The 24,654-nt window shown below is 47.5% G+C and overlaps 2 protein-coding genes across 4 annotated transcripts; both read right to left on the bottom strand.

The window, feature by feature from the left end:
* Positions 1-2,817: 2,817 nt before the first annotated feature.
* Positions 2,818-16,221, bottom strand: baz1b (bromodomain adjacent to zinc finger domain, 1B). Its single transcript, XM_067246523.1, has 20 exons — positions 15,461-16,221; positions 14,499-14,615; positions 13,142-13,286; positions 12,184-12,379; positions 11,871-11,992; positions 11,558-11,755; positions 11,288-11,467; positions 9,578-11,051; positions 8,876-9,014; positions 8,622-8,764; positions 8,407-8,530; positions 8,168-8,266; positions 7,872-8,049; positions 7,538-7,726; positions 7,300-7,447; positions 6,860-7,004; positions 6,538-6,647; positions 5,818-5,963; positions 5,497-5,603; positions 2,818-5,389 (listed from the first exon to the last, which is right to left on the bottom strand). The coding sequence occupies exons 1-20, from the start codon at positions 15,577-15,579 to the stop codon at positions 4,504-4,506; spliced, it is 4,965 nt and encodes a 1,654-aa protein (XP_067102624.1). The 5' UTR covers positions 15,580-16,221; the 3' UTR covers positions 2,818-4,503.
* A 495-nt stretch (positions 16,222-16,716) lies between these two features.
* On the bottom strand, positions 16,717-19,030 carry bcl7bb (BAF chromatin remodeling complex subunit BCL7B b). Of its 3 annotated transcripts, none has more exons than XM_067246443.1 (6): positions 18,862-19,030; positions 18,261-18,336; positions 18,073-18,163; positions 17,732-17,902; positions 17,513-17,616; positions 16,717-17,231 (listed from the first exon to the last, which is right to left on the bottom strand). In XM_067246443.1, exons 1-6 carry the CDS (start codon positions 18,951-18,953, stop codon positions 17,160-17,162), a joined length of 606 nt encoding a protein of 201 aa, XP_067102544.1. In that variant the 5' UTR covers positions 18,954-19,030; the 3' UTR covers positions 16,717-17,159. The 3 variants fall into 3 exon arrangements, with proteins under 3 accessions (XP_067102544.1, XP_067102545.1, XP_067102546.1); XM_067246444.1 differs by having other exon boundaries at positions 17,750-17,902; positions 18,862-19,008; XM_067246445.1 differs by having other exon boundaries at positions 18,873-19,007.
* Positions 19,031-24,654: the final 5,624 nt, after the last annotated feature.

Genomic DNA, 24,654 nt, shown 5'->3' with positions numbered 1-24,654 from the left:
GTGTTTGTTGGTAGTCAGGTATGGTATTGAAATGAGCCGTGACAATGACCGAGTGGTACAGGTGACCTCATCTGTCTCTGATGGCACTCTCATTGTGGAAGGTTCGACTCGAGGAGCAGGTATCATGTGTTACCTGGCTGGTCCGCCAGTGTGAGAGGACGGTAATTAGCCGTGAGGCGCCAGTCTCTCCCCCTGGCCCGCCTGGCGTCAGAGCCAGGAGAGGTGGCTCACAGCCTGAGCCTCGTCCTTCAGAACAGACGCCCTGGTGTGTGTCCTGACTGGCCCGGCTGCCCACTGTCTGCCTCCTCGGCCTGGCTCCTGTCGCCTGGCTGGGGAGGACCACTCAACCTGAGACCAGATTCTTTCCTCTACATCTGTTATGCATTTACCAGAAACAGCCATTCAAAGGGTCCTTTATGGAGCCATCAACAGTCTTGCGACTGCTTCCCATTAAAACAGTTGCACTCTCACACACACACACACACACATACTGTGCACCTTCCCAAATGCTCCCCTGCACTCAAACAAGCAAAAACTCTCGCATAGGCTTTCTATGACACAGACATTGTGTACTGTATTGTTTCCTGTCTTTCCCACACACACACAGACACTCATTCACACACAAACACTTGAGGGGACTCTATTATCCAAACTCACACCTAAAAAAAAGACATTTTTCTGTTCCAGGAATCTGCCCTCCTGCAGGACACAACAGCTGCAACCACGTTTTTTTCTGCCTTTAATGAATCACCAATGTGTTGGTTCGACTGTGTAGGAGGGTAGAGTCCTGGAGTCCTGCCCCATTACACAGTTTAATGTATTTATTCCTGACACCCTGACCCTTCCCTGCCTCTGCACTCAAATACACAACCTCCTGATACCACAAGAATATCAGACTGAGGTGAGGTTGTCATGACGAGGATATCGAATGATAGCCTTTGGGTTATCATTGATAGAATTCCGGATTTTCTTTGTTTTGTACTTGGATTCTGTCCATGGTTCTTGGGTGCTTTATTAACTGTTGTCTCCTGGATGTGGTCTTTCTGATTTATCAACTCACTTGCAACTCGTTCACTATAGAATCCAGCCTATTGATGCAGCAGGCCGCTTGATGAGCATCCTGCTCGACCAGGGCAGAGAGCGGAGCATCCTTGCGTTTACCTCTCAGGTGAGAAACCTCTGCTTCTTAAACACCAAGCATGCCGTGTGTGACTTGGGCTCTGAGCGTCTGCTTCAGCAGTGCTTACATGTGATAGGGATATGTCGTTGCTGGTGGGTTCGGAGTCTGGAGTTGAGGCTGGATTTCTGTGTTCTAGAAGGGAGCTGGCTCCCCGAGGAATGAACTCGCTGCACCCTCTAGAGAAAAACAAGCCTCAGAACTCTCTATTTCTGCATTCCGTTTTTTACCCCCCCCCCCACCCCCCCCCTCTACTTTGGTTTATGATCAAAGGGAGCAAACACACTTCTGTAGAGAGATAGAGAGGGGTGGGGTAGAGAGATGAGTGGGGTGGCAGTGTGAATAATGCATTAATAATCATCTTTGCGCGCATTCAGACGGAGGGAGAAATTTAGGGCACTTCGCTGCCGAGGTCGTATCAGACGGCTCTGTCACTCATTTCCAGGTCACTTTCAGGTTTGTTCATGTTTGGAAGACCTTTGTCCTTCTGCTGTCTGTCTCTGGTGCTCTTGTCCTCATCTCACTCCCCTGCACCCTGGTCCTGGCAAAGGTAAAGATGTTTACATTTAGATTACTGATTAATACAAAAATATTGTTGCCAAAATCCAAATCATCTTCCACAACCAAAACAGTTGGCAAATGACAAGTGTCAAGAAAGAAATCACCTTGATATGGTTCAAAAGACCACATAGGAAGACAAAACACGTTATCTTACAGCCTACAGAATACACACAATCGCCATTTGAATAAGACTTTGACACACTTTGCCCCTGCCAAATGTCCTCTGCAGTGAGCAATGCATTGGAACCCAGTTGTGGGTCAATATTTGCTCGGAGGCCAAGCCTGGTCCATGTGTATGAACTCTGTCCGGCGTGTACGGTGTACCCACTGGAAGTCTGCTCTGGTTCAAAGGCTAGTCTGCGTGTGGCAATGGTTTGCTTATCGAATGGTGGTCCCTGGCTTGTCTGAGCTTCTGTCATGACGGCATCCAATCTAAAACCACAACATGGTGCTGCTCAAAATTCCAGGTTAGTGAACACAGCCATGGGAATAAGGATGATAGTGAAGGAAAACATATCGAGAAAAAAATACAATGTCACCCTGCAAGGAGTGAGGCCTACATTGTTTCTATAGTTGAAAGTGCATTAGTCTGATATTGGAATTATTAGCCCTATCCTACCCTTTCCTCTCCTCCTGCATGTCTTCTGCTCTGCACCCCCCCCCCCCCCCCCCTCAATGTAGAACACCTCCAGTCTGCTGTTGGAAAGTCTAGCCCGTCTTCCCTTCAGTGAGGAGAAGTCATTACCTGGAGCCACCCGAGATGTCCAACACAAACACCAGAGCATAATTAAAGAGAATGACAGGCTGGATGGCTGAAGCCAACACACCTCTCCTCCACATCCCCTGCCAAGCTCTCTCCCCTCAGCCCATGTTCTGCCCATTTATCCTACCTTGTCAGATTTTCCTACTGTAGGCCAACTCTAACCCTGCAGTGTGCAAGTGCAGTAAATCATGGTAGGACTACCTGACCGGTAGGATTAGGAAGCCCTGTCCACCTTCTGCATTAAGTGCGTAACCTTCCTGTAAACATTGTGTCTGCACACCTTGATACTTAACAAAATAAGGAGTCCACTCTAGAGAACAGGACAATCATGTTTTATTAAAAAGTAAAGAAAACACATCAGCCTCCTTTCTCGTGGTAACCTGCACCCTGCGGCCAGTTGGCGATTGGCAGTGATGACTGGGGAAACTACAAGTACAAACATGAAAGAGCTACGCTCCGTGTTCATAATCTTTATTGGAAGTTCTTTACACAGGAGGCCCAAACTCTGCCCAATTCAACCCCAGCTCAGACTATAAATATAAACAGTTAAGTGTAAAAGACTGGTTGTTCCTCCAGAAATAAAGAAAGCATTTACAGTCAGGAACTGTCGAGAGGGCAGTCACTTTTGCATGTTGTAGATTGGATTAACAGATCAGTCTCGCATCAAAATAGGATTTATCAAGGTGATATAACAGTCAGTAATGATTCCCCAATCATTACATAAGAATGATCTAAAACAGAAACAAAACCAACAAAAAGAGAAATAAAAGCATTTATAAAACTGGCCAAATTATTATCCTAACAGAGCAATGTGACGATGCTAATACTTGTTGGAACACTGCATAGAACGGTGCAACGTTACAACGTGAAAACCAAGAGCTCTGCATGTCATGACCTAACCAGTATCTACACCCCCCTACTGAAGGTGTCCATCTGTCCAGGATGTGGATGGATGCAGGCCTCCTGCAGCAGGACGGAGGTGTTTAACAGTCTCCAACCAGTCTGCACCACACTGAGTGTGGGATTGATTGCTCAGCATGTTAAAGCAGCTCAGTTCTCTGTGCAACTTAACAGCACCACCTGGTGGCCATAGGATACAAAACGATAAACTCCTGGAGCCTGACTGGACTATGAGGTCTAGGAGGTATTTCATAGACTACTTTCCAATTATATTTAGCTTTATGTAAGTGGGTGGGTGGGGGGGGAAATAAACAAACTAATGTTTTCATATGTGAATGCATTTTGTCTATACATGTTCCCATGCAGATTTGCGCTTTTAGCATACAAATACACTGTATACCATCAGTCACCTGGCCCCGACGCCGTCTCTGGAGCCGACAGGTCTGTGGAGGAGGAAGGGGCCTCACCTTAGCCTGGAGGATTGTTAGAGGTGAGAGGTCACAACATTGTGACCTCTGTGGTAACCTGGGGACCATGACCATTCCTGCAAGTCACGTGCTTGAAACCTGGGCAGGACTCTGCACAGAAAAAGGAGGAACTGAACTGAATGTGTTAAAAAGTAATCAATCGATAACAGTGGGGATTGCTTAGCACAAGTGGGTGACATATCTTAAGAAACATGAGAAGATGGTCAGTGTCTTAGGATCATGTGAGCAACGCACAAGAACCCCCTTTCCCATGGCCCAAGTGTCCATCCTGCTTCTTGGAGGCAGATTATGCTGTTCTTGGGAGGATTACCAGGGCAAGAGAAGGCAGGAATGGGGATCAAGTCAAATGACTCTTAAAGAGGTGTCACAAACCCCTTAACATCATATGTCAATTTTTTGTTTTCCCAGTTGAAAAAAAATCACCAATATTAAATTGCGTTACAAATATAAATCAGTTTTCTATCAATTTCAAAATATGAACATAAATCTGAACACCAAAAAGAAACGAGAAAAAAAAAGGAAAACTCCATCTGAGAGCTGAGTCCCATTTCTGTGGGAATGGGTCCTTTTAGAAGGGGCAGAAGAATTCAAGAGACACTGAAGCCCCCTGGACTTCACGAGGAGCGTTTCCTCCTCTTGGAATGTCGCTGGCTGGGCCTGTCCTCGTCACTGCTGCCAGCCCCACCACCCCCCTGGCCCCCCCGCCGGCGAGTTCTCCGGTCACGCTCGCTGTCGCTCTCCTGCTCCTGGTAGTTTCTCCTGCTGGTGCTCACAGCCGCTCGCTTGCTCTTCCGAATCACGCCAGCATGCTCTTCGCTCTCGCTCTCCTCCTCCTCCTCCTCCTCCTGTCGTCTGCCACGCTTGGTCTTCCTCCTCACGCCAGCGTGCCCTTCGCTCTCGCTCTCCTCTTCCTGTCGTCTGCCACGCTTGGTCTTCCTCCTCACGCCAGCGTGCTCTTCGCTCTCGCTCTCCTCCTCCTCCTGTCGTCTGCCACGCTTGGTCTTCCTCCTCACGCCAGCGTGCTCTTCGCTCTCGCTCTCCTCCTCCTCCTGTCGTCTGCCACGCTTGGTCTTCCTCGCCTGCTCCACCACCACTCTCCTGGGCCGGCCCACCTTGCCGTTCTGCCTTTTCCTCCCCTTCTGCTCCTTTTCCTCCTCCTCCTCCTCCTCGTCGTCCTCCTCCTCCTCGCTGCGGTCCTCTGAGTGGGCCGGGGTGCGGCTGAGGCGTTTGCGCTGGCGCCGGCGCAGGTAGCTGAGGCCGGGCAGCAGCTTGTGCAGCAGCTCAGTGAAGGCCTGCTCCGTCTTGGTCATGCAGGAGAGCACCGAGCTGCCCGCCTGGTTGTACTCCTCGGCGTTGGAGAACACCAGCTTCATGTCCTCCAGGAAGTCCTGCGCATGACGGTACTGGCCCTTGGAGAACTTGGCCAGCATGGTCTGGAAGTCCATGGGGCTGGAGATGATGTCTAGGTAGTCTTCCGCCTCGTCAGCGGACACAGGCTCTCTGCAGGGCAGCAACGTGTCAGACATTAAGATGTGTCGCTGCACGTAGTCTTCTAGGACATGGTTAAAAGGGTACAGGTGACTCGGGTCTCAAGTCTGCGCTCTCACCTGAAGGGCCAGCTGTAGCGGAACTTGATCATTTTCTGGAGGATCTCCTCGCAGCGCTCCAGTTCCAGAACCTGCCGGCTCACACCAGTCTTGGTGCTCTGTCGTACCTGCGGAAACACACCTTTTACTCTAACTGCTGCTGCTGTCACTTCCAGCTCAAGAAATTAAATAATTCATATACTACATACATATGCCAACATGATAGTCCAACTGCATTGAACAACTGAAACACCCCATCCCATTAATCACACAGTCACAAGTTAACTAAAGACAAAGACGCTGGAGTTTTCTCAGAGTGAGTTTGTGTGTGTTGGTCCTCACCAGCTCATCTATGTCAGCAGGGCTGCTGGGCCGGGCCCGCTGTTTGCTGCCCCGACCACTAGGGGGAGAGTGTTTCTTAGACCTGTGCTTACTGGACCCTTTGGAGCGCGACGACAGCTGTTTGTTCTTCTTCTTCCGTGGTCTTACTGTAGGGTGGGGGGGGGGGGGGGGGGAGATTCACTAGTTTTACTTAATGAAAAACATTTATGAGAATGCCAAAATCAGAGAGGAAATTTCATCAACTTGTGCTTATTTAACATCTTTAAGCGGTTCTAGTCAAAACATCCAGATTGTGTTTGCTGGGGTGGTGTTAAATGACCAGAATCTCCTCTCCTTAAACACTGCTGAGTGGATGAGACACTTGTAAGCTCCACAGGCCTCCACCCACAGGCCCACTATAGTCTGTGTGCTTAGCTACCGTGCAGGGCTGAACTCAGAGGATCAGCCTGCCACATCAGCTCAGTGTAGCCAGGGGGACGAGCCCCACACATCAAGAGGGCTGCCTGGCAGGACTCAGACAAGCACCCTGGGACAATGGGCAGGAGGAGAATAGGGGCGAGAGTGGCTCCAGCATACCAGTCATTCCCATCCCTCTCCAGACAGTCCCATTGTCCCGGCTGTTGAAACAGCCCAAAGCCCTTTCCTCACACTACACAGGGCAGAAGCAGTGAGTATCCCCCAATCGCAGAAGGCGTTCGTTCTGGGGAAGGCTCCACTCACAGCTGTGCCCCATGGCTTTGTAGTCGTTGTCCTCCTCTTCATCCTCCTCTTCCTCAGACTCCTCCTCAGACTCCCTGTCCTCCTCTTCCTCCGTATCCTCATTGTAGTTCCTGTAACACAGGAAACAGTAGGAGATTAGCTCAGCCTTTACCATGCGACACGACCACCACGTTTTGAAGTAGGGTGGGCGGAGGTGTGGTGAGCTAATGTCAGATGTATTCATGTGGGGAGAGGTAAGGTATGTTGGGGTGCGGTAAGGGGAGGTGACTGCGCTGGGGGGGAGGTGACTGCGCTGGGGGAGAGGGTGAGGTGATGAGGGTACCTGGCGCGGGAGTAGCGGCGTGCCACTGTGGGCTGGCAGGCAGGGCACAGCCACTCCCCAGCAGGGATCCGGTACAGCACAGGACGCAGGCAGTACAGGTGGAAGGCCTTGTTACACTCGTCACACAGGATCAGCTTGTCATCCTCTAACGAAGGGACCAGTCAGAGAGTCAGGCATCAAACTTCCAACTGTACACAGCACTATAATGAGTGGTTTACCAAATCAACTGTACCAAGTTTCCATAATGGTTCTCAGATATACAGAGCTCTGCTACCACCTACTGGTTACTTGTGAAATGACGTGGTGGAGATTTGTTTTTATGGAAAGAGGAACCGGTGTTGGTTCACAGGAAACAGAACCCTCTAGGATTAGGTTAGGCGCTCAGCTCTTACTGTTGCCATGCAGAGCCTCAGACTGCAGCGTGACGTCAGGACACCCACCTTTCTTCCTGCACACCTTGCACCGAGCGTTCTCCGCCGACATGTCCCACTTGATGCACGAGTCCAGCATGCCCAGAAGCACGTGCATGCGGGAGAAGGTCTGGGCCTCGCGGATGGCCGTCTTCCATTTCTCCACCGCCGTCGCCACCTGCAGGAAGGGAGGGGGGGGGGGGGGCAGGTTACAGAGAGGCCGTCGCCACTGGGGACAGACAGGAGGGCAGGAGGAAGCGAGGCTCACCCTGGCCTCCTCCGCCAGCTTCTTGTCTTCGTCCACCTCCTCGGCCTTGCTGCTCTCCTCCCCGCCCGCCTGCTTCCGCCTCTTCTTCTGCTTGGGAGCCATGAAGCCCTGGAGGAACTTCTTGATCACACAGTCTTGGACGGTGATGATGCACTCTCCAAACTCCTTCAGCTTCTCCATGTCCCGCAACTGAGGATGGGACACAAAAACACCCTGGTCAGAGGGATCACAGTATGGGAAGTACAACAGGAGATTTTTTTTTTTTTTTTTTAAGGTCAAAACAACGCTATCCCAGCCCCATCCGTTTCTACCATGAGCAGGGAGTGTAAGGGACCTTGTTTTCGAAGAGAGTGTTGTCCTCCAGGTAGCCAAGGCCCCCCTTGTGCAGACGCGAGGCCACCTCCATGATGTCACTGCGGAGGTACTTGAGGAGCTCCTGGTGGCCATCACAGGTCCGGAGGCCTATCCGGTTCTTGCGGGTCAGGTAGATAGAGTGGAGGACATCCTGGTACCTGCAAGACAAATAGGATACAGTTGGAGGGAGTGTGTGTGTGTGTGTGTGTGTGTGTGTGTTGGTGGGTGAGTGTCAGTCAGCGAGTGAGTATATAAGCGAGCGTCCAATCTTCTCACCTAACTTGCAGCTTATTCTTCAGCTCACTCTCTCGGACTCCCTGAGGATGGAGGTTCTCCACCAGCTCCTCTAGCTCTGTAGGCGTGTCGCACACAAACCTGCCACAACACAGGGGGGGGGGGGGGGGGGGGGGGGGGTGCAGGTTTAAACAAGAGCATGGACTAAACACGGCTGCGAATCCCGATCTGCTGTTGTGGTGCAGACACACTGGTAGATGCCCTCGGGCCAGTGCTCCTACCAGAGGTTCTGTCCCTGTTTGGGGACCGTGGTCTCTCTGCAGACGTCAGCCAGCGCTCCAGACTGGGCCGCCTCAGCACCATCGATGCTGTCTTCCTCCTCCTCCTCCTCCTTGTCGCCACCTGCTGGAGCGAGGGGGCAGGCGTTAGCCACAGTGCTGAACGTTACATCTAGACAGCGGCACGATGACAGGCGGTTCTAGGATGTGACACTCACCCTCTTCCTCCTCATCCTCCTCCTCCTCCTCTTCCTCGCCGCTGGTCTCTTCAGCAGGGGGGGTGTAGCTGTAGGTGATGCTCTCATGCACCCAGCCCTTCTCAATGTACAGGCCAGGCACCACGTCTGAGAACAGCCAGTACCTAACAGGAACACACACATGCGTTGCATTCACACAAACTGCCTGGAGAATCCCTGTACATGCATAGGTGGAAAAACAGCAGCATCAATGTAATGATGTCCTGTGTTATGACCTGTTGTGGTTGCGGTCCGTTCCCAGGGGGATTCTCCTGAAGACCAGCTTAGCCTTGAGGATGCCGTCCTGGAAGGCCCTCTCGGCAGAGACCTTTTGCTTCCGGACGCGCTCCTCCTCGGCCTCCTTCTCCATGCGCTCTGCCCACAGGGAAGAACAGACCAGGAGCCAATGAGATTTGATACTGGGGAGGGGCCTGCCTGACAGCCCACCCTGGCACAACACTGCACCCATGCCAGGTATACTATACCTCACGTTCCCTACCCCCACATCTTCACCTTAAAAGTAACAGGGAACTTTTCATTGTGTGTGTGTGTGTGATATATATATGCGCCGATATATCGGATTTTGTGTACATGTATGTTTTGTGTACAATATTTGGTGATTTAAAAATCACCAAATATTGGCCCTGGCTGTCACATCATGATCAAATTGAGCAGGTCACTAATTGCACCCATAGTAGAGCCCAAATGATAAAGGATTTTTTAGGCAGATACCGATAAAAATATTTGGTGATTTAAAAATCAGATATATCGGTGCATATCCTGCTCAATTTGATCATGATGTGACAGCCAGGGCCAATCAGGGACTGTCCCATTTTTCAGATTGCCGTAGTGAGCCACCATCTTAAAAATGAAAAGGGTTGCTGAGTAAACATGTTTGTGAGCGAGTGGTTTTGACCACATGCCTCCCTGCTTCTCACCCTTGTTCTGCCTGTCCTGCTCCTCCTTGTCCTTCTTGGCCTGGATGGACATCAGCCTCCTGCTCTTCACCGAGCTGATCATGTCATCAAGGTCCGGCTCCGCCTTCCCCTCCTTTTTCACCTCCGCCTTCCCCTCCTTCTTGGCGGCCCCTTCCTTCTTTTCAGGCTTGGCCGTGGCCGTGGGCGTGGGCCCGTCCCCCTTGACCTCCATCTGCTCCTTGCGCCGCTGCTTCTCCGCCCTCTTGCGGTCGTTGACCTCCTTGAGCGAGGCGAGGCGCTCCTTCCAGAGCTCGGCCGAGCGCTGGTGCATGGCTTCCACGTGGTCCTCCACGGAGTAGGTCATGAGGATGCGGTGGCAAAGCGCCACTAGCAGGCTGGTCTTGTCCTGCGGGGTCAGCTCAAACACCTCCACCGTCTCCAGGCGCTCCAGGAACTCGCTGGTCACCACGTCGTCGAAGCCTCCCAGGGCCCAGTCGTCCGAGCCCTGGCCGCTCTGCTCGCCATGGGCGTCGCACGGCCGCAGGCACAGGCGCACCAGCTCGGACACGGAGTGCATGGTGAGGGGGATCTCCGACAGGGCCATGTCCAGCTCACTGTAGCCCTCGGCCAGCTCGTCCTGGAGCAGGGTCTGGAGCAGCACCACCAGCACCCGGTTCAGGTAGTGGAAGCCTGCCTTCTCCCCAGCCAGGGCTTCCATCAGCGCCACGGCCGTGATAGGATACTGGTCGTCTGGCATCAACAGGCCCGCGTAGCAGTTGAGGAAGTCGGCCACCATGGCGACGTCTCCAAACAAGGCGTTGGGCAGTCCCTCGGGCATGTCCACCAGCTTGAAGGTGGGCAGGCTCTTGCCCTTGATCTCTTGGTCCTCGTAGCGGCGCTGCTGCTCGCGGCGCACCAGCATCTCCTTCTCGCGGCGCTCCCTGGCCTTCTCCCTCAGCTTCTCCTTGATCTCCTCGCGCTTCTTACGCATCACGTCCTGCTTCTCCTCCTCGCTCATGGCGGCCCAGAGCCGCTTCTGCTCCAGCAGCTCCCAGCGTTTCAGCACCAGGTCCTTCAGCTCCTCAGGGAGGCGGTTGCGGTCATCCGGAGACAGGGCCTTGGCTGCCTTGGAGATGAGGGAGGACAGGGCATTCTTCTTGTCCTCCTTGCCCTTGTTCTCCTTGTAGTAGCGCAGGAGGTGCAGGGCCATGGGGGGCAGGGGCTTGCCCAGCTTGGGCGTCCCGGGTCCAGAGCTGCGGGATCTTTTCTTGGGGCTGCCGGCAGGTGCGTTCTTGGCCAAGTCCAGCAGGGTCATTTGCTTCATCTTGGGTTTCTTGGATCCACCTTTATCGGTTTTGGAGGATTTGAGGTTGATCCCGCTCTTGCTGCTCTTCTTGTTTCCGGGCCTCTTGCCTGACTTTGGAGTGGCAGATCCTTTACCTTCTGCTTTCTTCGGGGTTCCATTTTTGACTTTCAGAGGGGAGCCATTCATTTTCTTAAATAAATAAGAAACAATTTACAAAAAGCACAACAACAAAAAAACGACATACCATTACAATTATTGGATTCATTAATCCAGCAGTGCTCCTCCTGTATTTAATCCCCATATTATAAAATCAACAACAAACAAGACAGGTAACTCAAGGCTGTCTGCTCACAGGTGTCCCGTGTCAGATGACCAACTACCCCCCCCCCCCCCCCCCCCTCATGACCACATGCCGTGAGCCTGACCTGCATGTGGCCCCAGAGCGTGGGGCTCAGCGGCATGTTCCCAGAGTCCTTCTTCTTTTTCTTCTTCTCGCTCTTTTCGTTTTGATCTTCACTGGACTCGGAAGTCTTGAGTTTTTTGCTGGGTTTTCCTTCTGGTGAGGTCAAGCTCTTGCGTTTGGTGGTGGAATTCTCAGCCAAGAACTAAAGAGACAAACAATTAATGACATCCCTCACAAAACTACATTCTTACTACGTTCTTGAAGGTTTTCGGGGTTAAAGGTGAACAGTCACCTTGTATGGATCCAGCAGGAAGTCACTGAATTTGCTGGGCAGATTGAACTTCTTCACCAGTTCGTCCTCCACCACCCAGGGGGCGCTCTCCCCTGTCCCCAGCCTCAGTGCATAGTGTCTGATGAAGTAGCGCATGATCTCCTTGGTCGGGGGACGTTCGCTCCGGAAGAGGCTGTCCACAGGAACGTCACTGATGACCTGGGTGCAGATGACATTTATATATGACAACAGCTAGAGACATCATCATACCCCCACTCTGATGGTAATCTCTAAGTAAACAACATTGTCAAAGTGAAAATGGAAAGACACAAACCTTATCCTCATTTATGAGCTTCACATCATACTTGTGTGGAAGGAATTTGGGCATAACCCATCTCTTTTTCTCTTCTTTTACACTGGTGGGCAGTTTCCTGGGAGATCTACGTGCCCGGTCACCTAGCAATCACAAACACTTTACAAACACAACTCATCCCAGCAGAGAAACCATGCAATGCAGTCTGCCTCAAAAAGAAGCCTCGTGTGATGTCACTTGGTGGGGGTTTTCAGAACAGACTCAAAATTCCATTCTGGTTAGATATCGTTGTTGTGGATTTGTCATAGCCGGGGCCCCTGTGCCAGGTACTCACTGAGACTCTCTCTCCGGCTGCTCTCCTCCTCCCGGGGCAGCAGCTCCTTCTTCTGGTTCTCCTGGCTAGCATTCTCTTTGTCACTGGAGGGAGAATCGCAGGCCCCCTCTAGCTTCTTCTCGGCTGCCTCCCCCTCGGGGTTCTCCAGAGGGTGGATCTTCACTATCTTCACACGCAGACTTTTATCCTTCCCCAGCTGTAAGCAAAAAGAATTGATAGAGCATTACTTTCTTAATACCAAAAGTCTTACTGACAGTCTTATCAAAGTCAGTCACATTAGTGTATCAAGGCTATTCACATAAAATGAGATGGCCCAGTCACACAACATTCGTAAGTAGGAAAGGTCCCCACCCTTGATATCAACCGTTATTGGCGCTTCAGTAGATACCGTTCGTAAAGGAACGGGTGTCATATTGGCACCAGGTTTTGGTACCTAATCCTATACATTTAACCACTTTCGAAACATCACTGCTTCAATCAGTAATTGCTGATGTATTCGGCAATTTGTGGGTAGTTGTGTAAGAGACTGTAGTTGATCTGTGATCCATCAGGATTCCTGTAATCTTGATGCAGTTACACAGAAAAGATACAGACTAGACAGATGTGTGCTGCGTTTTACCTCTGAAGCACTAGAGGTTCATTTGATTGCCAACTACAGTGAATTAGCTGCAACCATGTACTGTAGGTAAATGTTTTAAAGCTTTTGCAAAAGAACATATTTACATTTAAGTAACCATAACAAGACTTTGAATCTGCAAAATACTGAAAAACAAAAACAAAAAAACAACACCGAAATTCTTACATTTAGTCATTTAGCAGACGCTCTTATCCAGAGCGACTTACAGTAAGTACAGGGACATCCCCCCCCTCAAATTCTTCCCACCGAAGATTGCCAATGTATTTGTCATACCGCCCAACCTTCAATCTCATTATGTCCTCTTTAAAAGGGATGACTCACCAGGAAGTCACACTCTTCATCCACAGCGTACTTGGTGAGGATCTCCACCCAGGCCTGGTCCACTAGCTTATCCAGAGACACAGTGTTGTGGTGGACCATCTCCAGAACAGGCCTCTCGAACCACAGGGGATACTCCTCCTGGAGGCTGTACACAACCAAGGGACAAACACACATCACTAACCCCTCGTTGTATAGATATACCGTGCTGCATTCTCCCCGTCTGATTTCCTGTTTTAGTGCATGTTTTCTAAAAGGAATTTGCACATATCTTTGAACTTCTAATAATGTATTGGTCCATTATTATTATTATTCCACACATATATGAATTTCTGGAGTTACAGTTAGGGTTAATTTATTATTCCGTTTACCAAAAATATGCTTTGAGATGTAACTTCCTGTAAAAAGACCCAGAAATACCAAGGGTTAGGGTCCCTGCATTCCACCACATAGCACTGTTATGCAGCGGGTGACAAAAGGATTTCATAACATCTTGACAGTGAAGTTCAGGATGTCCAGTAGGGGGAGACCACTCGCTCCGTATACGCCACAGTATTAATAGACCGTTTTAAATACGTTGGCTGATCCTGCCTGCTTTGAGGGCAAGAGCTCAGCCTGGCTGCTCCGGCTGGCTGCAGCACTGCTGGGATTTGCTTCCGATAGTGTTGTGTGCAACATTCTCAGCAAGCTGAATCCTACGCTCTTTGACAGTGCCAGGGGCCAATGTAAAAAAAAAAAAAAAAGCAGACAGGCTGTTATAAAACCTTTTGTATCCTCCAAGTGGGCATATACACAAAATGATTCTGGCCAGTCCTTTGGTAGCGTGAGAAACACTGTCCATTCCACACTAGATTCAATGATGACTCAATCGTAGACACTGTAAATAGAATGGAAGGAGGGGCACTGAACAAGTCCAATCACAACAGAGCTGTACATCACATGACCTTCACTGGGTGAAAGGAACGTTTGTAGATTCTTTCTTGATCTGAGTGACAGTTTTGTTATATGATATGAAACTGAATCAGTCATGTATAAGTGTGCAAGTCACCATATATGTCTCTAAGAGACTGGATCTCTCCTGAGGACAGGAACAAGAGAAGGGAAATGTATTCTACTCACAAAATGTAAATAACCATGGCACTGATCAGGTCATTCATTATCAAACTGCTATAAAACGCAACTGTCCTCACATTTTCTTTTGACGTGCAAATGGTCACTACCAGATAAGACATTCACAAACTATTTAAAAAGTACATGTCCCAACAGAAGTCATATGTTTTTAAAATCATGTAGGCAAGTTGTCTATAGCAGAATCTAGAGAAATGGCTGAAAAACTGGGTGACATGAAGTGTATAATTACAGTTCTGTGACTTCTTGCTCCTCCTCCCAGGCCTCTTTGTGAGTGAGCTGGGCGCTGCCAGTGCTCTTGCAGGTCCAGATGCGCTCGCTGTACCTTTGCAGCCTGGCTTCGTACTCTCTGCAGCCATTATATCAGGAAACCAACAACTAAATTGCTTACAAAAAAGTTTACCTCTTCACATCGAGTCAAAACAAGGTTCACTATCTGTCATTTCCTCAGCCAGCCACAAGAGGCCCCTTATTTATTATTAATGAACCATGTAGCAATTTATCTCAATAATTAAAAGGCAAGCTGTGGGTAAGGTCCTATGTCCAACATAAACTATAATCACTAGACCGAAATCACATGCCACTTTACAAAAGCACACTAAAACTAAACAAAAGTTTTGAAAAGTAGCATGTGAACAACTATGGCTACCACGTTAACATCATCCTTGCAGCTACGCTGTCACTAATTAAATGAGTAGTTATGTCACTTTGGATTCCTATATCGGACAACCTTGATAAAAGGCAATGCTTCCAACTCAAAGCTAAACTTATACACTGGATACCGGACAGCATATTTTAAGACGTCAGTCAGCTAATACTGTATACAAATGAAGAGTATTCGAACCCCTATGACAGGGGTAACAACAACATATGTAATACATATAAAAGCGAGTGGGCTAATAGACATAATGAACAGGACGAGCGTTACGTGCAGGAATAACAAGTCAACGAATCGAAACACTGCCTAGCTAACGCTAGCGAGGCTAGAAACCCGTGTATATGAATGCGAGTGTGTGTGACGGAGAGAAACAATATGTAAAGACCACGCGAAACAAAACCGACAAACACCGAATATCATCAATGAAACTAGGTATAATTGTTCTGAATACATAGTGACGTGCTTCTATGGGTAGCTTAGCTAAGTGGCTAACGTGTGGTGGATAGATTCGAGTCTGACATCATGTAGAAGGATACTCTTTGTTCCTGAAGGCCTCCTTGGTGTGTTCGATGATGTAGACCTCCTCCGCTGGGCCTGGCGGCTCGGCTAGCGGCTTAACCAGCGGGTAGGGTTTCCGGCCCAAAAGCGGTGCCATCGTAAGTCCAAAACGTCAGTAATGTCGACTTTAGAAATAAGTCTCCTAGCACAGAATTACTCAAAATAAGATAATATAGCCTTAGCATGTATCCAAGTACACAACAAATGTCACCGAGGACTGTCCACGTTACCGGCGAGCACAACGTGTAGCATCAAACTAGCTAGCTAGCAGGGTAGTAGTTTGCTAGCCAGATAATTCCTCGCTGCAAAACAATAACACAGCACTTCTTGCTATCAGCTACATCGCATCCATGTTCTGTTCGCCGCTGGTTATGCCATGTTTATGCATCACGTAAAAAATAAGATGGCTGATAAAATTACACTACTATGATTATCTGGAGTAAACTTCTGCTAGTCCGAAAAAAGGATGGAGATGCGCGCCTCGCAGGATTCACGAACTCGCTGCAAAGCACAGGCTCCCGTCAGGGGGTCTGGCGCGTTCTCTACTCCCCGGTCTTCTTAACTGGCTAGGCCTCTTTTAACAGACGGAATTTTCTCTTTCGCTATTCTTGCTGTTCAAAGTTACGAATGCAACAAGTAAAGTACACGGTTGTAAAAAGTACACAGCAACACACAAGAGGTTAATTCCTGGCTGAGAGAAATGGCGGGAGCTCTTACTCCGCCGGCACAATCCCGCACAACCCCAAAACTCCCGTTTCCCCGGCAGCAAACCGCGTCGGTAAGATTTATCCCTCCCATCACCCTTTTCGATTGGTTTCTCAAGTACAGTTCCGACAGTAGTGAGCACGGATTGGTTATTACAGGCTGTCATTTGCCATATTTGTACAGCCCTTCTTGTAAATCTACGCCCAAAACGTGTTACGTTAGAGGTCATGTGGTGACAGACAAAATCAATACTTGACATGATGAAAACCTGTTATATTTTCTACATGATCAATCACGTCAGTTGAAATTTACAGGACGTTTCTTGTTATTGTAGTAAAATCTTTAGTTCAAGTCAAATGAAAGCTAGTCGTGTAGAGCACCATTTTGAAAATGGAACAGACTTGGAAAGAAAAAAAAAACTTTACAAATGTTTTTGTAACTTAGATTAGTCAAGTTTTACAGTGACCAACATTCAAATAAATTGCAAGAACGGACAATGGGACACAATAATGTCACAAAAATGTCAATAATCAATATAAAAAATAAGCTTTATTGTGATAAATACTGAGTGGGGCAAAAATAAACATCACACAAAGGAAGTAGAGACAATATACGTTTTAAACCTTCTTTGTATTTTTCATGGCCTGACTCCAACAACGAAAATGTATGTACAAAGCCAATGAACAAGGGAGTATTCAAAACAGTGAACATCAGGGAACTAAAAAGTGACCAATGGCCAATGTAAGCATAATGTATTATGGAATTTAAGGAATGGATATCAATTAAAAAATAAATAAGGTAAATAGAACACTTTATGGGTGTGATTATTTTCTCTTAAACTGTTTATATGGTTTATAGATGCATAATATTTTTCCTAAGAATCCTCTATGTGCTTTTCAAAGCAGCAATAAAAAAGAGTTGAGCAGAGGTGTCATGCATGTTCACCTAGTTGCTTAGTGAATCAGAGAAAAGCTATCTGAGAATGGCATTTTGCTCTCTGCAAATCTTTTTCAACGGGGGGGCTCCTGATCCTTCCACTTCTTCCTAAAACAAACAACAAAATAGACATTTTCAATCATTGTATTCCCAGTTTTAAAGGTGTAAACACCATAAACAATAAAAAAATGATTTAACCTAAATAATGTAGGCCTATATCCATTAACACAGTGTTGGGCGTACTTAAGCTTCAGCCATTCATATTTGTATTTATTTGGCCAATGATGGCACATAGAATTTTTACACTTTAATACACATGGTGTGATATTTGTACAACAAGGAAAATCTGGCAACCTCAAGTTACAGTGATAAAATGAGAAACAACATACCTCTGTGCTTGGAGCCCTCACTCGAACACTGCACGGCAAGAGCAGGTCCTCCTTGATCAACGTGGGAGGCTCATCTGCACCTTCCTGTTGGGGCTGCAGTGGCTCTGCACATAGCAAGGAACACAGAGTTCATCACTTTCAAACAGATTGCGAAATGCAGTCATTCATATAGTTGTTCTAGGACTTAACAGTAATCAGTGTTGCTGTGCTGTATTCTACCATCCACTCTCTCCTGACCCAGCATTGGAGGCTGAGGGTCCTCTGAACGGATGGTGAAAGTGTGGGAAACAGGACTGACTGCATCGCTGGCATGCTGTGAACTAGAGGAGCTGCTGCCGTCCACTTTAGGCTGGTACACATCAGACATGAAGCTCTGGTTGCTGTTCTCATCTGAAATGCAGACCAAAGTTTCAAAGCTGTCAGAGGTGAGTGTATTAGTGTAGATGGCAAAATGCAATGCAACTTCTTATGAGGTTTCTGTTGATTTGTTTATTTTGGCTTTCAAATGGCTCCGCAGACCACATGATTCTGACCGGTGAAGTGATATCAGGCTGTCTTACCTTGAAAATCTAGTAAGGCAGAGCTGGTGTTCTCTAAGACAACATCTTTCAGGCCTTGAACCTCTCCACCTGTTGATTTGCTGCGGTAAATCTAAGAGATAATACAAGAGTAAAATCACTGGACCAAGTCCAAGTACTTTACTGGGTAAGTAAAGTACAATTGAATGAACTATCAAAATCATTATTACCTGTTTGGTATCTGTTACAGGTACCCACTTGAAAATACGCAGGGAGGTGTCTCCCACTGTGACCCACTTCTTCTCCCTAACAGTTAGAGATTGCAAAGTCTGTCCAAATCTTACAAATATGCAATCATTGGTAAGGTATTCCAACTACTATTGTTGTATAGTAATACGTTTTGAGTTAGTAACTCATATATAGGTTAGCACTTATTTATTACTGGTTAGCTACTAGGGATTGCCAAAAGGTGGCAAATAATTCCAATGTACATGCAGCCTACTTGGGACAAATGGCAATAAACTAAACTAAACCTTTATAAATACAACATGTTATGGGATAGCAAACAAAAAAATAATTGTCAAGTGTTACATTCTAATCACATCTTAATTAAGGTGTATTTTCAACTACAACTAATAATATGCCACACTGCATGTTACATTGTTTCGACATGTGATAGTTGTAGCCATTTTGACAGCTCATCTGCAACAAATCCGCTAGTCCCTCCTTGCAAATAGCAGCGCTCTCTATTGGCTAATCCTTACAGAACTTTTTCCGAGTACATTTGCAGTGTGGCTTTGCAAATAAGTATGTTAAACATAATTTACTTACCATTTACGCACTTTTTCAATTGCTGCCAGAACCTTTTTAATGTCATCTTTAGCGCGACTACGAGTTTCTGCGCGCCCTGACCTCCCAGACATAATACGATACTTATTTCTCTGTAGAGACAGTTCGCTGCCTGCAACTCAAAAACTTGAAGCGTTGAAGCTTCTCCTCCGTTGCAATCTCGCGAGGCTTTACACCCTTGCGTAAGATATTTTTCACCCGCGCTCTCTTTGAGAATCATTATAACATCGTAACAGAGTTTATTTTTCATCTGTTTTACAGCTGAATGGGAACAGTAAGGAGAAACGTGCCCTTCTCCCTCCAAGCAACCTGAAAGCCCTTTCTACAGATCCTGAAGAGATCATGAATGCTATGCCAGAGGATATGTCGATCTATTATGATAATAATGTTTCTGTAAAATTCTGTCATCGGTGTCAACCATGACATAGCCTACAGTCTAACTGACACACAGACAGAAACAATTATGGTTCACATTTATGAACTAACGCTGAAACCATTCCCAGCATATAGCCATCATTGTTGCCTTCTTTTGTTCAAATATTTTCTAAGATTATGGATATGATATGAAGGAATAACTTTTACTGTATGTTTTATAATTGTCCTGTCATCACAACAAAATCATTTTTGCTGTGTGTGCAAACGTGTTTTATGCTGTATCAAGCAGATATTTGACTGACATTCATCTGTATAATAAAAACATGGTGTTTTTGTGTTTGCTTTCTCCATGAATGTGGATGTAAACACTATTACTAACTGTATTATGTACAAATAACCTGTAGGTCAGCCAGTCTATTTGAAACTTTGACAGTAAGTTTCGTATTACTTACACCTCAATATCGAGCCTTACCCTCACCCCCGCAAATCAGCTTTTAGCCAACTCTGACATTTACTCACCCAAAACCTCACAACCTCCTGTACACAGTACTAAGCAATTCCTCCCACATGAGACCAGTGAGGTTGAAACCATTTATAACCGACAGTGGCAAGGAAAAACTCCCTTGGAGGAAGAAACCTTGAGAGGATCCAGACCCTTCGGGGGAAAGCCGTCCTCCTGAGGCTGGACTGGTACACATCTCTCCCTGAGGCTGGACTGGTACACATCTCTCCCTGAGGCTGGACTGGTACACATCTCTCCCTGTGGTTGGACCAGGTACACATCCCTCCCTGTGGTTGGACCAGGTACACATCTCTCCCTGTGGTTGGACCAGGTACACATCCCTCCCTGTGGTTGGACCAGGTACACATCTCTCCCTGTGGTTGGACCAGGTACACATCTCTCCCTGTGGTTGGACCAGGTACACATCTCTCCCTGTGGTTGGACCAGGTACACAGTCTATAGTTTCACCTCCCTGTCTCCATGGTCGGATGGACCTGGGAGAGGACTGGTGGTCAGGGTTGAGTCTTCTACATTACTGAGGGAGCAGAGAACATCGACATCAGCCCAGAGCAGGGTGGGTGTTGGTGGGGGGAGATGGGTGTCGGCAGAAGCAGAAGAGACGGTGTTGGTCAAAACATACCTTTATGTCCCCCACTGTGGGACTCACTGTGTATGAAGCTGTGTGATTTATGTGTGTATACTTACCCCAGACTACCATACCAACCAGCTACACTTAAATCAAATTATTTCTTCAAAATGAACACACATCTTAGAGTATATGTGTGTAATATACTCACCAACATGTCTTGTGTGTGTGTGTGAGAGAGAGCCTTACCTGAGGTAGCTGAGGAACCAATGTGACTCACCACACTGACTAGCCTGTACCTTGTACCCTGGTAACATGGAGACATCAAAGCAGTCCCACACACATGGACACATTCACAGTACATCACAGTCAATACACTTTCCAAGAGCATCTATCTATGTTTAAGGCCACGTCTGTTTTTCTTATGAGATACCGGTCTGATATTCCATGTCTCTGTCCTATCTCTGTTCTCACCGTGGAGTGGCATCCCTTCTGCCCTGCCTCTTTCTCTACCTGGCCCTCGTCTTCGCTGGACTGGATCAGACAAGGATGGACACAATGTAAACTGACAAGCTCAGCTCCAGCTGTGCTGCTGTGTGTTCTAACCCCGCCTGCTGTCTGCATAGCCTCGTCTACACTGCTGCACCAGAACACAACAAAACCACTGTCTTGTAGCTACCTGTGGCAAGAGGCAGAGTCGATGGTTCCTCCTGGACCTGGTCCTGGTTAGAGACCTGGCCTGGGTCTCCCTCCAGCTCGTGCTTCTGGCTGGGGAGTTGTGCAGTGTCCCAAGCGGGTCCAGAGCACACCAGCAACTCTCTGTTCAACAAGACCGGCTCATCCACCTTCTCCAGTTCCCACTTCGTGGGTGACCCTGAACCTCTTCAGGTGGATCACCAGCACGCTGCATACAGAGAAGGTGACTGAGAGAGTAGCAGGGTTGCAGACACATATAGACACACTGCATACACAAAGACGGATGAAAAGAGGAAATAATTCTACAACTGAAATACCTATGCCCCCCATATAGAGAGATCAAGGAGAACACCAAACACGTTGGTTTTAGTAGAGAACGTCCTATAGACACACTGTAAAGGCCCAGGGAGCGGTCGCACAAAACACCCTTAGTTATTCCCTTAAATATTACAGTTAAGGCTTCATTTCTCGAGTAGTAAAGGGTTTACTTAGGGGCGTTGTGTTGCACAGAATCCCTTAAAAGGGATTACCTCGGGAAAGACATTATGGGATATACTGTACTGAACGTAAACAAATATAACACCCAGCAGTCTGTATTTTTTTTGCCTCCCCTTTCGAATTCAACATTCAAATTACAAGACAAAAAATTATGTCGTGAGAAAAGTGGATTTTGAGGGGTAATAGCTCCATAAACCTGCATTCATTCTGCACTGGACCGTTAGCGCCCTCATATGGAACTAGGGTGGAACTGCAACCAGTTCAGAACCCGGAAGTTTCCAGAGTGGCAGTTCTCCAAATATTAGACATTCTCTGCTTATACTAAATATTCGTTCAAAAGGAACGAATCGTTCAAGAACGACACTATTAGGGAGTCTAGAGCTAACTTTTCTCCAATGCAATGGAACGAGAAAGCATCTCCAGTGTCTGATACAGAGCTGATCTACAGATCCAGTGTTTAACATGGTCAAAGTACGTCTTCTATACATGATTAGAACGTTGACAATTACTGTTTATTGCACAGATTGCCAACCATAACATGGTCAGTGTTTATCCAACCATCTGAGCATACATGGCCAACATGTAGGCCTATGTAGGCTACAACAATTAGTAGGCAACTTTATTTGTGAATCATATAAATATTAATAATAACAAATAAGATAGAGACCTAAACAGTACAGCAATTGGGGCACAGAAGCCCGGTTAGAAAAATACAAGGAGACTAATTTAGAGCTCAGCAATAGACAAATGACTCCAAGAAAAACTCTTCAGGATGATCAAACTTTCTCTCTCAGAACAACCTGCTTGACCCCAACCAATCGGGCTTCAAGACTGGCCACTCCACAGAAATTGCCCTTCTGTCAGTCACCACTGCCCTCCAGTCTGCCAGAGTGGCTTCAAGGTCATCCGTCATCATTCTGCTGGACCTTTCTGCAGCGTTTGATACGGTTAACCATCAAATCCTGCTCGCCAGACTTTCTGAGATGGGCATCACTGGCACTGCACTTCAGTGGATCTCATCCTACCTGTCGGGAAGATCCTACCAGGTCTCCTGGGGAGGCAAAGTGTCAGGCCCCCGCCAGCTCTCCACTGGTGTCCCACAGGGCTCCGTCCTTGGACCCCTCCTCTTCTCCCTGTACACCACCTCGCTTGGACCAATCATCACCTCCCATGGCTTCTCCTACCACTGCTACACTGACGACACGCAGCTGTACCTGTTGTTCCCCCCGACTGATCCGGGGATCTCAGCTAGGATCGAGGCCTGCCTTGCAGACTTCTCCGCCTGGATGACCGAGCAACACCTCCAGCTAAACCTCGCCAAAACAGATCTCCTCATCATCCCGGCCAAACCCTCCATCTCCCACGATCTCTCAATTACCCTGGGATCGGCGACGGTGACCCCTTCATCCTCAGCCAGGAACCTCGGGGTGACCATGGATGACGAGCTCTCCCTCACAGCCCACATTGCTGCGGCCTCCCGGTCGTGAAGATTCACCCTCAAGAACATGAGGAAGATCAGGAGATACCTGTCTGAGCACTCCACCCAGCTGCTAGTCCAAGCACTTGTCCTCTCAAAGTTGAACTACTGCAACTCGCTGCTTGCCGGTCTCCCAGCATGCGCAACCCGCCCTCGCCAGAGGATTCAGAACGCGGTAGCCTGTCTGGTCTTCAATCTACCCAGATGCTCCCAAGCTCTTCTCCTGTCTGGCCCCCCAATGGTGGAATCATCTCCCCACCTCCATCAGGGACACTGACTGTCTCCCCACCTTCAAGAAAAGGCTCAAGACGCACTTGTTCCGGGAGTACAACGGCACTTAGGAATGATTGGCTGGACCTGATGTTAGTTTCCTCCAGGATCACAATGTCTCTTATTGAGAGACTTGTTGCTGTTGTTGGTTTGTTGTAACTGTTGTAACTGAAATATATTATTGTTGCTTGCTTTTTTTCACAGGTACACTCTTGCACTTTTGAGGTTCTTGCTGTTTAATTGTAACTTGTCTAACTACATGCTCTTATTGTTCTTCCCTTTGGGACTTATTTGGTTTTCACAATGTATGTATCATGTTTGGCTACCCGCAATGTTTGGGGATATCCTGTTGTTATGATCATTGACCTATGCACTTTTGTAAAACTCTCTCTTGGAAGTCGCTTTGGATAAAAGCGTCTGCTAAATGCGTAAATGTAAATGGAGATGTGTAACAGACTGCCATATTTAGAGACCTATAGCATCATCAGCCTACTGGATGATAGCACTAGTGAGTCTCAACAAAAGTAATGATCAACAGTTAGCAGGAAACCCTCAATACCTAAAACTGTTGTCTCCAGATGAAAGATGTGGCAAACATTTTTTTTGTGTGGAGCAAAAAAAAGCCTTGTGTTAATTGTGTGACTGTGTCTGCCAGGCAGTGCCAGAGCAACTCACTCCTTTGTGTCCATACATGATGTAATCAGTCAAATCTGCTGCAGAATAAAGGCTCAAGTGCAGAGCTATATCTGGTCTGCTCTGATACAACCACATGACTCCAAACTCATTGAACAGTGTTCCATCATAATGTCATTAGACAAAATGGCTCTAGACATAGGCGACCGCCCTACATGCTGAAGAAAAGACTACATTATTGTAACAATCCTGCTCTAAATGGGGGATTTTTTGGGCTCGAATTTGTAAATTGTTCGGATGATGTCACTGAAGCAGTCATAGGGTGTACTTTCAAACACAAAGAAAGCCTAAAGACAACACAAGTCCACATACAGTAGACTATATTTGGCAACTGACCAGCAGAGGGTAGTAGGCTAGATGGCAAAGAAACTGCTGCCCTGACAGGAGAAGAAAACAAAGGATGCTGTAGAATCAGGATTAGAGGGTAGTCGTGATTTCTGAATTATGATTTTGATATTAGGTACTGTATAAGGGATATTATTAGGCTAAGAGTAGCCTAAACGTGTAGTTAGCCTAAGCGTGAATCCTTGTTTTGTCTTGTGGACCGAACAGAAGCAAAATAAAAACACAATTTCTAATGTTATCGACTGTGATGTTATCAAAAATATTTACAACAGCGATAAAACAAACACGCAAAATAACGGTGAAATGGGCGGGCACATGCAGGATTACAGCCAG

Source organism: Osmerus mordax, chromosome 11, assembly GCF_038355195.1.
Source record: "Osmerus mordax isolate fOsmMor3 chromosome 11, fOsmMor3.pri, whole genome shotgun sequence".
Taxonomy (NCBI): domain Eukaryota; kingdom Metazoa; phylum Chordata; class Actinopteri; order Osmeriformes; family Osmeridae; genus Osmerus; species Osmerus mordax.
Note: the sequence above shows the minus strand (reverse complement) of the source record. Positions and strands in the feature narration are given on the sequence as shown.